The 15,305-nt window shown below is 57.0% G+C and overlaps 1 protein-coding gene across 1 annotated transcript in view; it reads right to left on the bottom strand.

Annotated features, from left to right (window-relative positions):
* Positions 1-15,305, bottom strand: part of Rxra (retinoid X receptor alpha) — a 90,597-nt gene that overhangs the window by 13,249 nt on the left and 62,043 nt on the right. The window contains exons 2-5 of the mRNA XM_028883366.2: positions 12,864-13,129; positions 9,215-9,365; positions 8,446-8,625; positions 1,225-1,394 (exon numbers count right to left, since the gene is read on the bottom strand). Of these exons, the coding sequence (XP_028739199.1) occupies positions 1,225-1,394; positions 8,446-8,625; positions 9,215-9,365; positions 12,864-13,129 (767 nt within the window). The remainder of the gene's footprint in view (positions 1-1,224; positions 1,395-8,445; positions 8,626-9,214; positions 9,366-12,863; positions 13,130-15,305) is intronic.

Genomic DNA, 15,305 nt, shown 5'->3' on the forward strand with positions numbered 1-15,305 from the left:
TAAGAGACATGTCTGAGCCCCCGGGATAGCTCAGACGCCACCCCACTGACTCCTGGGAGAGTCCACTATGCCACTACCCTGTGCCTACAGCAGAAGGGAAAGAGCCAGTGCTCTGTGCCCACCTCACAGCAACAGTCTAAGGCTGGGCACTGAGGAGCAAGAGACGACAAACATAACCCTGACTGAGAGAAACTGATGGGGCCGTCCTTGAGGTCTACCTGGACTGGGCATCCAACAGTAGCCACAGGGTTCTGGTCCCAGCCCAGAGGCCGCACAAAGGTCCAGATAGCATTTGGACACGGGGCAGACGGGCCAAGAGCTTGAGACAACTTGAGGCCTGCGGGTTTGTCCAAGGTTCTGTTCTTGGATTTACACAAGAAATACCCCAATCGGGGACATGGCTGCAGCCACCTCCTCACTGGGACCTTGGGCAAATGCAGTCTCCCACCCAAATGAGCCTATCTAGGCCAATGGCCCTTGAAGAGATGGCAGGGGGCGGGGCAGGGAGGGCCAGGGGAGGCGTTCAGGTGAGAGTCCAGGAACAGGCATGGAAGCCAGAAAGTTCTGAACCCGAGACCCTGCAGGCAGCCCAGGCAGAGAGCCAGTGGGAACCGTGGCCCTTCTGGTTTTGTCGGAGGACTGCAGCAGCTAAAGGTGGCAGATGGTTAGGAAGACTGGGGAAGGTGGCTGTCGAGGCCATGTCTACAGGTGGCCAGTTCCAGGGTGACCAGCTGGAGGGCCAAAAGACACTCCTGCTTCAACAGCAGTCGTGGCAGCTGCCACCCACAAGCACCTCCCCGCTGGCTCCTCACAGCACTGGGTAAGGACAGAGAGGCTCCGGGAAGTCATCCCGTGGCCACGCACCGGTGAGAGAGCCAGCCTGGAGCCTAGCAGCTGCCGCAGAGCTTTCTGCCCAGGCTCAGCTCCCTATACCTTCCCTGAGGTCAAGCCTCACCACGGACATGAGCCAAGACCTCACGGTGACAGCTGGCCCTGGCCCTGCTGAGTATGTGGACGGGGCAGACCAAGCAAGGCCAGCACCACAGGTAGGGAGGGCCAGTACATCCAGGCAGAGTAAGGGTCGCCCAGCAGGACGGAAGCCCCACTGCCGGGGACAAGAGACCATGGCAGCCACAGGACTCTGGTTCACCGGCTGTTCAAGCAGAGGGTAAGCAAGTAAGCAACCAGGGGGAAACTAAGGCAGGCGGACATCTTGAGACTCACTGAGCTGGGGTTCAGGCCCATGTTTGCCTCCACGTATGTCTCAGTCTTGGGCTCAACAGCAAGCTCCGCTTCCAGAATCTTCTCCACAGGCATGTCCTCATTGGCACTGCTGGTGGACTCCACCTCATTCTCATTCCGGTCCTTGCCTCTCTGCCGCTCCTCCTGCACGGCTACACACAGGAGAGAGTCACCGGGGGCTAGCCTGGCCCCCAGTTCTGGGAACACCCCCCCATGTTCAGGGCCAGGTAGGGCTAGCTCCAAGCCAGTGCATCCACAACCCTGGAGTCCCCTGCAGGGCCTGCTGAGGGAGACATACTCAAAGCCCAGCCGCACACCGCCTGTGCCCGGCCACTGGGTGGCTGTACACCTGAGCGCACTCAGTGTCTGTACCAGGAGCCCATCTGAGGTCAAGCAGATGGCCTTTCCTGGAGCTGATGGGTCACTAATGTGGGTGTGAAAGGCTCTGGTGGGCTGAAGATGTAGAGAAACCCAGGAAGGCTTCCTGGAAGAAGTGGGAATGAGCCTGAAGTGGAAAGGAAACTAATTCGGCAGAAGAAATAACTTTATAAAAAGGCCCAGAGGAGTGCAGGACATGCTCCTGATGAGGAACAGGAAGTGATGACAGAGATGAACAGGTGACCACTAAAGTGATAAGCCAGAGCAAGGGATAATCACAATCCGAGTCATACTGGGCAAGGCATGCATCCACTGCTCCCACACTCTTCATGCTGGGCTCTACCGACGGGAGAGGCATCCCAGCCTCACACAGCCCACACAGCTTTGCCTCCTTCCTCCATGATGCCACAGGCCTTGGGACTGCCTGCCCACCCTGCTTCACACTAACCACACAGCAGACCACAGCTCCAGACAGCTGTGAGCAGACCAACTCTCGGGGATGGCGGGAGGCAGAATGGAAAGAAAGAAGTATGGTGGCATGGGCAGCTGACTCCAACAGCGGCCTGGCCTGCAACACCTCTGGAGAACGGGTCCCGGGAAGAGGCTCAGGCAGGAGCTGAAGAGTGGGCTCCCCTGAACCTGCTCTACTCTGTCCCCGCCCCTCAGGATTCTAACCCCTCCTTCCATTCTGTGTTCCTGCAGCAGACTGGGTAGAGACCTGACTGCCTCTTCTCCAGAGTGATGCCTTTCTAAGGGCCCAAGGGTGTGGCCCAGGAGATCTTTCCGGGGCTGCCATCTCAGGACCTTGGTCAGAGCTCATCCAAACCTGCCTCCTGTTCCCTGGGTGACAGAGCACAGGTTGGCAGCATCAGGACCTCAAGGGCAGGGCGGCGGCAGCCTCCTCAACAGCCAGACCTACCTCCCGACCCCAGGCTCTGGCCCACAGCCCCCTTAAATGGCTTTGGAAATAAAACACAAGGGTCAGCAGGGGGACGAAGACGGAAGGGCTCTCATACTGCCCACCACCCGGGGAGCATCCTTCTCGCATGCCCACCTCCCCTCACTCCTCCAGGGCTCCCACTGTAATGCTCAGCCCTGTGGCAGTCCTGGGTGACCACTTTTTAATCCCCTGGCTACTGCTCCTTGCTGGGCCCACCAACACCATTCCATTGAGGTTCACTGAACCAATACATAGCTCTGCCATATCGGGGCCATGCTCCCCAAGACTCAGTGGCCTGGCTGTAGCACAGACTCTCTAGCCATGAAAGAGCCAAGGCTGGGAGGCTGGGATGGTGTCTGCAGAACACACCAGCTGGGCTGAGGAGCTGGGCAGAGGCTGGTGTTTTGCAAGCCTGGCTCTTTCGGAAAACCTGACAGCAGGGTCGGGGCTGGTGTAGAGTTGAGCGCTATGGGCAGATGGCGTCCAGCCTACAGGGGCTACAGAAGGTTGCCAGGCTCCATCCCTCCCCAGCTGGGCTTCTGGGGCCCTCCATGTGGCTGCCGCGCATCTGGGTTAGGGTCACTCCACAAGTCACAGAGGACTCTGGCCCAGGGCCTGGAGAAATCAGCCCACCAATACTAAGCAGTCCACTGACAAGTATCTGAACAGACTCATCACAGCCGAGCCAGAGCCAGGCAGTCCACATCCTAAGGCCAGAAGACAGAACTCTTCAGACTCAGGCTAGGACAATGTCAACTCAACCACCTCCCCTTCCCAGATGGACGAACAGACTCAGAGAGCCAAGTACCATAGCAAACTATGGGCTCTAGAAGGAGGCGGTCTACCTCGAGCAGCTGGGATGCTTCGGGCAACTCCTTTAGTATCTCTGTACCCCACTTCCTATAAAATGTCAACGCAGAGCTTGCCTTCCAGAAGACCCTAAAGGAAACACCTGAGCAGGTCGGCCCCACCCTGCCGGCCCAATTTCACTCCCCAGGAAGGGACTTCCTTGCTCTCAGAGACAATCTTGGAATGTGGGAAGCCCAGAGGAAGGCAACCCAGAGTACAGGCCTTCACAGCAGCAGCCAGCTATCCCTGAGAGCTTGGCCCTGGGTGGGTGAGGGGCTCCTCACACCTGCCTCCTGTGCGGGGGCAGCCGAGAATTAATTAGCAAATGTTTTGTGAAGCACTTTGAAGCCTCCAAGGGCCCCAGCAGCTCAGGGCGGCATCGTTATAAATATTATCGTTTTATTTATAGACGGCGGAGGGGGCAGAGGGAGCGGGGGATTTATGTTTTGCCAGCTCAATCACCTTTCAGACGCGCTCATGTTTGACTTATGCTCCGCTGGCGCCGGGAAGCCTCGGGCGGGAGGCGTCTGTAAATACAGAGCTTGGTTATCCTTCCAAGCCTGCGCAGGCCTTGCGGGGGAGGTAGCTGCCTCGGAGACTAAGGTTCCCTCGCCTGCCTGTGGTGCCTGCGGCCTGTGGTTCAGTCCTCCCCAGATCCAGACGCAGGCCGAGCAGGGGACGACCTTCCTCCAGCACACCTGGGTCCACTTGTGGGACACGCAGTCAGAGTGGGGTGTTTTGAGACTGCTCAGAAACTGGGCCCAAGCAGAACTGAGGAGCTTCAGGGGGGTACGGTGTTCGGGGTCTGCCAGAAACCTCTGAGGCCTTCTTCTGCCCCTCAACAGCCCAGGCTGGGCCTGAGACAGGCAGGACCAGGTTCTACCAACATGCACTGGCCCAACTGCCCCTTCTTAAGACAGGCAGTGGAGGTCCAGAGTGGGAGGCTTCTTCCCAGAGGTCACATAGTGCATCCAGGTCCTTGCAGCTCAGGGGACAGCCTTCCCTCCCTCAAGAACAAGTCTGAGACCAGTCACAAGAAAACTGAAGACATAGACAGCCATGCCTACATGCACAAACCCAGATAAAAGCACAAAAACACACTGTGGCCACCATGCTCCAATCCCACTATCAGCTGGACTTGAGCTGTCTTCTGCTCTGTCCCACTAACAAGCCTCAGGGGGCCTTGCTGAATCTCCATAGTTCAGATGGGGACACTAGGCTCAGAGAGGCAAAGTCATAAACCTAGAGAAACAACTAAGCCAGGGCCATTTCCCTACAGCGGAAATGGTGGGCTCATCATTGTCTGTGCACATGCATGTGCGCGCACGCGCGCATACACACACACACACACACACACACACACACACACACACACAGCAGAAATTGCCATTTCCGCACGCAAGTGCTCCCGAGCCGGAGGACAGGGTGCAGGAAGCTAAGAGAGTCAGGAAGGAAACGCAAAGAGGCCTCAGGGGAAGGGAGCTGAGGATGGGGTGTGCAGTGTGCAGCCTCTCCAGCCTGCAGATCAACGCACCTGCAGGCCCCCCAGCCCTACCACCACCTGCCCCAGCCAGCAGGCCCGGGCTCAGCCTGCGAAGGGCACTGCCCACCCCCAGCTGGGGAATGCTGCCAAACAAGTCCCCGTGGCTGCTTGCACATGCAGGCCTCTGCTATTGCCCAACATAGATGCTATCAGCCTGCAGTATCCTTCATCAGCCTGAAGCCAGGGTGCCTCTCCCAGGGGAGGGCCACCCTACAGGGAAACATAGCTTTCTTGTGGTCAGCTCCTTCCTCACAGCACTTCTGCTCAAGCCTCAGTTTCCAAGGCTACGTGTGATGAAGCCTGGAAGAGAGGGAGCTCTTGAGATTCAGACTCCAGATCTTTATTAGCCGCAGGGTGGGTACTTCGGGGGCTGAGCCAGCATTGGAGCCAATGGTATACCTCCTGCATTCTCAGGGCCAAAGGCCCTGGGTTGGCAACCTGGCCTCACAGCTTCTCCAAAGGCTGTCAGGCTATCCAGCTCATGCAGCCAACAGCCCCACCCACTACTCACAGAACTCTCCTTCTAGAGGTTAGCCCAGGAGAGCAGAGGGAATCGAATATGAGTTAGTTCTGGGGACTGGTCCAGACCCCAGAATGGGGAGGGGGCAGTGTCTACTGCCTAAATAAAAGCAGGCAGAGGTAGGGACAGGCCCTTTGGGATCTTCCCAGACATCCCTGAAGGGTGGGCTCTCAGGCTATTCTAGGACCAACCACCTCAACAATGAGGCTCTGGGACTAAGGACAAGCCCTGGGAAATGCAACAGGTCTCCAGTGGCCAAGCCAAAGTCCCTTTCCCCCACCCACGACCAGGCATTGGGTGGCAGGCCTGAGGGCCTCCAGACATCTTATAGCTGCTACTACAGATACTCTGCAGTCCAAGGGGCCAAGTCCCACGGCTGCTGTGTCTGGAGCAAGAGAGAGCTTCACAGGGCTTGTACTACACTTATGGCTCATAAATCCAGCTGGAACAAAGAGGTACAGGGTGCGGTTGGGGTGCATCTCTCCACAGGAATGGGTCAAGCATTTCTCAGGGCTCAAAACCCTGCCACAGCGTGGCCCAAGGAACGAAGCAGGCTGCAGGGCTCTGCACAGGCAAATGGACGGCCTGGAGTTCTCTTCTCTGCACCTCACTTCCTCTTCTGTGCAGGGTGGGCAACATCAGGCACAGGCATGGGGGGGGGCGGTGAGCATTTTATGTGCAAGGACTGGACAGGCGGTGCTCGGTGACCCACCCACAGGAAGTACAGAGTAAGACCTAGACTGTTGACTCCAGGCTCCCCATCTCAAGACTATACCACTCGATTGGGATTCGAGGGCACCACCCACAATGCCCACACCTCTAGAAACCCAGGCAGCTGGTGTCTGAACCCCAAGTACCTAAGGGCAACTACGGGGGCAGTGGAAGAAAGGGTCACATGAGCTGGAGGGTTAGAACTGCAGTGTCTGCCACATGCCAGGTCTGCTGACAGCCTTGGCTTTCACAGACACTACTCCCTTCAGCTGGCACACAATGTGTGATCTGTCCATGCTCAGGTGTTAGTCTGGACACACCGCTGCACAGAACCATGCTCAGCACCCAAGTCTGGGTCAGGTACCAGCTCCCAAGCTCTTGCTGACCAAAGCCAGGGACTTAAAGCCCCCTGCTTATCTGGTGGTCAGTTTTAAGGGACAGGAGCTCATACCCAGAGCCCATAACAGTGCCTGTTACCAGAAACAACAGCACTGGGAGAGAGTAGGCTTGGGGCTGAGCTCAGCTCCTCAGAGGCTCACACAGCCCCACTTCTACCTTCTGGCCAGGCACACACCTGGCCACGGCTCAGCCTACGTCTATCTACTCAAGCACCTGTCCCTTAGAGGATGTGCTGTATTGGCTAGTCCCAATAAGTGCTCCCTGAGGGCATGTGGCACCCCAAGGATGGGACAGAGTATCCTACCCTTGGCAGGGCACTCCCTCCGACTGCCCTCTCATTACAGAAAAAAGCGGGGGGAGGGGGGGTGGAGTGCGTGGGGTGGTTTCAGAAGCTGGAGTCTAGCTCAGCTAGACAAATGTGTTAAGACTTGGCCCCTAATGGCCATGGAAATCTCCCAGCACAGTCAAGGTCAGACCTAAAAGACTCTATACTCTGTATGAAACACGTGCCCAGTCAAAATGCCCTGGCTAGGGACGTTCACACACACATTCCAGCCCCATAGCACACAGTTCTGTATGCTGCCCCATCACCAGCCCTGGGAATGAGGTGTGCAGGCACCCCCTGCAGCCCCTGCTGACCTCACAGCATGGAAAAGAACCCCATAGGAGCACAGGGCTTCTCATGAGCAAGAGGACCGGAACATACGGAAAGAAGGACAATGTGAAGAGAAAAGCAAACCCCAGCACACTCAGGCTGGTCCTGGACAGGGGCAATTAAAGAGCTGGTGAGAAGGTGGAAGGACACACAATAGCCATTGGATTGGCCCATGCACAACCCAGGCAGAGGAAGCTGGAGGGGCAGTGCTGGAGACAGAGTGGTAGACCTTGCCTCAGAGTGTCCAGCCCTGTGACGCCTGGGACTAGGACTGATGGAAGAACCTCACCCAGGCACACGCACACACGCACGCACGCACGCACGCACGCACGCACCCCTAACCAGAGAAACACTGTTCCAAATGCAGTATTTGACAACTTGACATCTGGGACCTCGGGAGTCTCCTGGCCTGTTACACAGCCTCCCTACCCCATACATACACATCTTGCTAATAAAACAGGCTGAGCGTCCTGCTGCTCAGAGGGCCTGTGGGTTAACAGGTGACCCTGCAGGATGAAACTGGAAGTGGCCTTGAGAAGAAGGGAAGCCCAAGATGACCCTCACATTCAACAGGCTCTGGGGATATTTTTGTGGTCTCTCGAGGCCCCCTCCACCACTCCAACCCAAATGTGCCTCCAATCATAGGCCTCCCCGATCATCCCTCACTGGGCAGATGGAGAGTTGGGCAGCCAGAGACTGTGGACACCCTCTCTCTCTCGCCTACCTTCCTCATTCCCACGTCAACCTCCAGCCTCCTCTGCCGTGCATGCTTCCAGCCTAGTGCTTGGTCTCCATGGACCATCTATCTCCCCAGCTGAGTGCTGGCTCAGCCCTGCCATACCTCAAGAGGGGACTGTTTGCTCAGCTCTTGTCCTTGGGGTCTTGTCTATCGTAAAACCCCAAGGCCTAGCCACACAGCAAGCACTCGGTGAGAACCTGGTTGGGGGAGGGGCTGGCACGAAGGCAGTCCCTCAACAGGCAAGCTATAAGGACAGCAGTCTGAACAGCACAGGCCAGGGGCTGCGCTGAGCACTGAAGGCATACAAAGGCATCCGCCAGGCTATACCGAGTCTGGCAAACTGCAAAATTCAGGCCTGGACTCTGCTCAGATCCCTCCACGCCGAAAACGCTGAGGAAGGGGGCAATGGAGGCCTCCGGGATCTGATGAGAAGAGCGTGCGGGGCAGGAGGTCGGCACCCGAGGCCTACCTTCCCGCTTCATGCCCATGGCCAGGCACTTCTGGTAGCGGCAGTACTGACACCGGTTTCTCTGCCTCTTGTCGATCAGGCAGTCCTTGTTGTCTCGGCAGGTGTAGGTCAGGTCTTTGCGGACTGTCCTCTTGAAGAAGCCCTTGCAGCCCTCACAGCTGTATACCCCATAGTGCTTGCCTGTAGGGTGTGGACAGAGGGGTGGGTGAGCTGGATGGACAGGCCCCTCGCCCATGTCGTGCTGCAGGCCAGGGCTCTGCCTTCAGGTTTCAGAAGCCCTGTGTGGGCTCAGGCTGGACCCTGCCTGGTCCTCCCTGCTCATCAGAGACCAGGTCCACCTTCTGTCTATCTGCCGGGGCTATGGGTCACCACCCCTGAGGACCAGCATCACCAACACTGCTGCTGTTGTACCCTGGAAGAGGATGGGCACTGTTCTTGGCTCTCAGGCTCCTGGGGTTCAGTAGCACAATGCATGGGGACCCTTCAACAGGCTTAGCCCAGAGAGGAAGCTAGCTCTCACTGCACCTCAGCCATGCATGCCTGCATCTTCTCTTGGTATGCCTCCAAGCCACCCTTCCCACCCTGGTGCCCATCTTACCTAAGGACAAAGCGAGGTCCCTGCCTGGAGCTCTCAGCCCACCCCTTCCTCTACAGGGCACAGGAAGCACCCCTGGGCTCCCGTCTCCCTGCGCCCAGCCCAGTGGAAAAAGCTAGAGAGGCCCCGTGAGCTTTGTCTAGGTATCGTGCCCTGCCCACCAGGCAGTCCTACCTGAGGAGCGGTCCCCACAGATAGCACAGATGTGCTTGGTGAAGGATGCCATATTTCCTGAGGGATGGGCAGGAACCTTGAGGACGCCATTGAGGCCCAGCGGGGGCTTGATGTCCTCACTGCTGCTCACGGGGTTCATGGGTGAGTTGAGCTGCAAGAAAGAGGACGAGTCAGGATAGATCGGCCTTGCAGGGCTGGTGACGGGCATTAATGAGTGCTGGGCTCCCTACAACTCCCCTCCACACAGCCTCACTCAGGCCACATGGCTAAGGGACGGCAGGACCACCCTCCTTAGCACAGCCCTCAGAGTACCCCTCCCGGCAAGCCCAGGCCACTGCAGGGTACCAGAGACCTCACATAGCCAGCCGGGGAGCTCATGTCTCTCGGTACCACACAGGAGGCCACTTACGCTCCACCGCCCACCTAGGGGCCACCACTGTCACTTAGCACCTGCCAGGGGCCCTTGACACGTGAGAGCACAGGTGCTCTGGGCTCCTCCGCCCCCCCCCAGGCTCAGGGACTGGACTGGGCCCCTCCAAAGCCACACATATATCCCCACCACCCTGCATGGCAGTGGAATCTGGGGCAGGACAAGAGAGGAGAGCAAGTGGACATTCCAGACATCGAGCCATAGGGCCACTACGGCCATCTTGGCCTCGGCACACCCCCTGCCTCTCCCCGCCCGCCCGCTGGCCGCCAGGGGCAAGCGTGGGAAACTCACCCTGTCACCCAGGCAACAGCTGCAGCGTCGCAATGACACAGCAGTTTTGGTTCCGCAGCCTCCAGCCCGGCGGCTCTGCAGTAAGCACAGGGCCCAGAGGCGCTTCCCTCTGCCTGCCTATCTGCCAGGGCGCCAGAGCCCAGCTGGGCAGTCCCCCCACTTCTGAAAAGCCCTGACGAAGGCAAAAAGCCAGCTGTACAGCTGCACTGCCCTTGCATAGCCTCTGCTGCCCCCTGCAAGGGGAACCTCACCTCCTTCCTCAGGGCCTCCGGCCCCATCCCCCTCTTTCTCACGGGACAGGAGCAGCGCAGAGGCACCAGCCAGAAGCTTTCTATGGGGGGCCTAGCACTCGGAATGATTCTGCAGCCCTCGCCGGCCGGCCAGGGCTGTGAGACAGGCAGTACGGCTCTGCAAGGATGCCTCACTCTCTGGCCAGCTTTAGGTGGCTGCTGGGAAGCCTGGAGGTCCACACTGAACCCTGAGTGTGTCGGGGGTTGTCAGGACGCGGGAGTCCTTGGTGGCAGGCAGGACATCTCGCTGCAGAAGAGGGCACTTCACTAACTGGCTGAAGGCCCTATGTGGGAATTCTGGGGTAGCGGGGAGACACCACTGGATTTTGCTGGCAAGACTGCATACACCCTCCACCCTGCTCACTATAGAGGAAGCCTAACCCTGAGGGTCCTGGAGGTCTTAGCTCTGGGCAGCATACACAGCTCAGAGTCCGGGGACACCCTGATGTCACGGCAGAGCAAAGGCTGGGCTCTAGCACCCAACCTCACCACAGGTCCACAGACACCCACAAGGATCCTCAGGGCTCCACCAGCCTGGAATCCTATGGCTTTTTTGCCCTTCCCAGATCTGAGCTGATGGACCAGGGTAGTTTCGATTCTCCCCTTCCTCAACCTCCTCCATGGACCATAACCCCCACCCACCGGGACTTCTGTGCACCCTACCCACCTCTCAAGAGACCCAGGTCTGGGCAGCCCTCTGCTGGAGCCCACAGCCTCCCTGGGCGGGGCCATCCCATTTCCCCTTTCATATCCTTGGCATTTATTTCAGTTCTGCCAAATTGGTGCCCCACCTGTGTCCCTGCCTACCTCCCAGGCATCCTCTCTTCCACCCCGACCTCATCCTGTCCAGGCCTAGGCGAGCCCTCAACTAGCCCCTCTTAGATGGGCTACCCGGAGCAGACCTTGGGCCTCCATCTCAGGCTCTGTATGCTCCCCACGGCTTCATTCACCATCCAGCTGGCTGCAGGCATCATGAAACATCCTGCTTACAAAGTCACTGTGGCCCCCACATGGGCCATCCTCCCGTACACCAGGAGGATCAGAGGCCTCAATGCCTTACCAGCTCTGCATTGGGGCACTCAGAAGTGCTTCCCAGTTGTGAATCACCCAGGGAGGCCAGCATGGCCAGATAGGCATGGCCAACATCCCCTTGGGCCCTGTCCTACCTGAACCCCAAGACCAAATGAGACACATGGACGGCTTGGGCACCAGGTGGCCATGGCCTGATTTAGCTTTATCCAGACCCAGCAAGGCACCTCATGGAGCTAAGAGCCAAGAGATGCCAACACTGGAGCCAGGGAACTGCAGAGATCAGTTCTTCATCTACCCTCTCTGACCATGACAGCTGGAGTTAGCAAGGGTATAGAGAAGCTATGATAAAAAAATAACAGGGCCAGACCAGGGGAGGTAGCTGGGCGGTCGGGCCTGCTTCACACCAGCAGCACCTCAGGCCTTCTGCCTGCTTCTGGAAAGCAAGGTGAGGAGTGGGAAGCAGGATAACAGACTGTCCATGAACAGGAACCCCAGCTCTTCTACACACAGAGGTGTGTGTGGGAGGGTGCACATGTACATACACACACATAGTCTGGGGCAAAGAGGCTTAGATAGGATCAGCCTAGAAAAACCAGCCAGATTGTCTGGCGCAGAGGCTTAAGAGGCTCAGGCCAGTCCCAACAGGCTACCTGGTCAGGCAGTGGTCTCCAGCATACCCAGCACCAGGAAGGGTGCACAGGAGATGGCAGGGTTTAAGGCACAAGGCTGTGGGAACTTAAGTGGCACATAGGTGCCGTTAGCCCTGTGGTTCTAGGAAGGAGTCCCAGGTATGCCACTGTGAGGTAGCACACCAAAGCTATTTGAGGGGAGATAAAACCCAAACTGAGGCACTCAGAGCAGAAAAGAGATCCCTGACCTGTTTCAGGAAAGGTTGAAGGAATCCCAAAGAGCAGGCTCTCCAGATGCACAGCTGTATATACACCAGAGACAAAAAAAATCCCGGTAGAAACACACCAAAACCCTCAAGGAAGTAGAGACAGAGCAGAGCTCTATCCAACGGGTATTCATGGCCTTGGGAAGAAGAGGCTGAACAAGGACCCCAGGGTACCCACAGCAGGATGAGGGTCCCACTAGGCCCTCAGAAAAGGAAGTCAAGCCTTGTGGATAGCCTACATCCACAGAGCCGCTGAAAGCCAGAGCCCAGCCATAGGCTGCCACCAGGGGCCTCTGGGGCACCCAAGAATCGGCATCCCTGGGCCAGGATGTGCTTTCCCGTAGGCCCAGAGACACTGAGCCTAAACGGCCTGGGTAGAGGGACCTATGAGGCCTCAGGGATCCCTGGAAGATGGGCCTAAGCCTGAGAAAGCAGGTACCCCAGAGTTCCACAATCATGGGGACAGGATCCAGGGGGAGATGAAGACCAACTATAAGAAATTTCAATTGACAGAGCTAGAGAGGCCAGTTGGGTGAGACAGAGTGAGTCTTGGGCCCCTCACCACCAGCATGATGATGCCCTGAGGCTTGCTCTGCAGCCCCCTTTCATACAGAAAAGTCCAAATGACAGCTCTGACCCACAGGTTCACAGCCAACAGATCAAGTTCCCACTTGCTGTCCCACCTCCCCCGAAGCTCAGCCCAGCACTCACCTGGGGGCTACCAGTCCCGAAGCCCAGTGTGGGGGTGGTGGGTACCGACATGGAGTGCGGGCCCATAGGGGAGCTGATGACAGAGAAGGGTGGACCCATGCCATTGATGGGAGAGCTCAGGGTGCTGATCGGCGAGTGCAGCTGCCCAGGGGAGCCCAGGGGAGAGCCAATTCCTGGGCCCAGCGAGGGGTGCAGCGAGGGTGCAGCCATGGAGCCTCGACCCGTTGGAGAGCTGAGGGATGAAGAGTTCACCTGGGTGGAGAAGTCTGCAAGACAAGAATTGGCGAGAAGGAGGGTCAGAGCGGTCTCTAGGACCTGGCAACTGCCTATTCCCACTCACTCAAGCCACAGGCAACCCCTTGTGCTCAAGGTCAAGCCAGGGTGCCAGGACTTCTCTGCCATACTGCAAGAGTTAGACCATCTTTGGAGGCCCCAGTAGGTACCTATCCATTGCTATCTATCTTACACTCTCTGAGGTTCTCACAGCTACCAATGCAGAACCGGCCCCAGCACTGCAAGCTGAAAGCTCTGACGTCTGTATGTGACCCTACCCTCTAGGCCATATGACCTGGACTTGTGGGTACCACAGCAGGGCAGCCCAGACTCCGGAGGAAGGGAAGGTACTGGCACTTCCCATGTGGGCGAGGAGCTTCCAGGTGGCCTTGTGGAGGGTCTGGGGGTGTGCCAAGCATGAGACGGGCAACCCACAGAGCAGGGCTGGGTCTGGGACCTCCCACATGCCAACCTTTCATGCAGAGTTTCAAACATGTGAAAAATCTTAATCAGGCCTCCCCGACTCTAGAGGCTGGGGAGGTTCCCAGGTGTCCAATCTATTGCCCACAGACCTGGCAGGCCATGGAGAAGGCAGTGAAGAGCCTGCACAGGGCAGAGATGCATGCCATGTTGAGAGCTGAGTGCCCCTCCAAGGCGGATGCTCTGAGAAAGCCCCCACACACACACCCTCCCTTCCCTCCCTCCCTCCCTCCCTCCCTTCCCTCTCTCCCTCTCATTTGTAGAACAGTCCCGACCTTCCCTGCCACCTCACTGGCGCGGCACTTGCTTTTCTAATATGTCAAGAACTACGGACGTGTGAAGTGAGTGCCTAGCACATCCCAGGTAGGGACTCAGGCTGGTTGCACTCCTCGGCACCCTGGAAAGACCTCGCCATTCTGAACCTCACTCATCCTGGCCATGTCCTGGCATGTGAGCCGAGCTGACACTAGAGGACACCAGTCTTAAGACAACACTGGCACTCTGGATATGACTCTTAGACCAGACTTGATTCTGGCCAAAGCCCATGCTCCCATTCTGAACCTGATGACTAGCACAGTACAGGGTGATCCCAGTAGCTGTACCAATGCCAATTCCAAGCCAGGAGTGATACAGAGGCCTTGCCAGCAGGACCAGCCCTTCAGAGAGAAGCCTAACCTATATCCATCCCAAAGACTCCAGGGACTTCTTCCCTGCTTCCTCTCAAGGAGGATGGAGTAAGGAGGCCCCACTGTGACCAGGTCCACTATGGGGAGGCAATCTGGCTACCATGACTACCCCAACTGACAAAAGGGACCAATTCCATCAGCAAATGACCAGCCAGAAACCCTTGTCATTCACAAAAGTAGGAACAAACCAGCTTGTTGAACACCAAAAAAAGAAAAAAGAAAAAGCAAATTTAAGAAATCCAGAACTAGTGTAGGGTGGTAATATGTCTTTAATCCCAGCACTAGGGAGGCATAGGCAGGAGGACCTCTTTGAGTTCAAGACCAGCCTGATCTACAAAGTGAGACCCTGTCTCAAAAACAAAAGGCTGAAGAGATGGCTCAGTGGTTAAGAGCACTTGCTGCTCTTCTAGAGAACAAAGAGTTTGGTTCCCAGCACCCACATGGCAGCTTGCAACTGTCTGTAACTCCAGTTCCAGGGAATCTGATGCCTTCTACTGGCCTCCATGGGGACTGCATGCACATAGTACACACGTGTGTGTACACACACACACACACACACACACACACACACACACACACACACACACAGGTAAAATACCCAGCATACATAAAATAAAAATAAAGGGAAAAACCTAATCCCAGAATCAGGAAGCAGCAGCATCTACTGACAAGATGGGAACTATGGACCAGCTCTATAAGCCATTCAACTCCATATGGAATGGGAAGGAGCTCCACGGGGAAGGGAGGCAGGGCAGCCAGGCAGGAGAATGTGTCTAAAAGGAACAAATACAAAATCTAATTGCTTACACGAGCCTGGAATGCCTTTGTTCCATTGACGTCAATTGAATCCTTGTGACCCTGTCAGAAAAGCCACCACCTCCTACCTATGACAGAAGAAGAATCTAAAAAGGTCCGTGGATAAGAACTGCCCAAAGGTAAACGTACTACAATCTGCAGCTGGCCCTAGGCCAGGCCACCATGACCATTTCCACACCGCTGGGAT

Source organism: Peromyscus leucopus, chromosome 4, assembly GCF_004664715.2.
Source record: "Peromyscus leucopus breed LL Stock chromosome 4, UCI_PerLeu_2.1, whole genome shotgun sequence".
NCBI lineage: Eukaryota > Metazoa > Chordata > Mammalia > Rodentia > Cricetidae > Peromyscus > Peromyscus leucopus.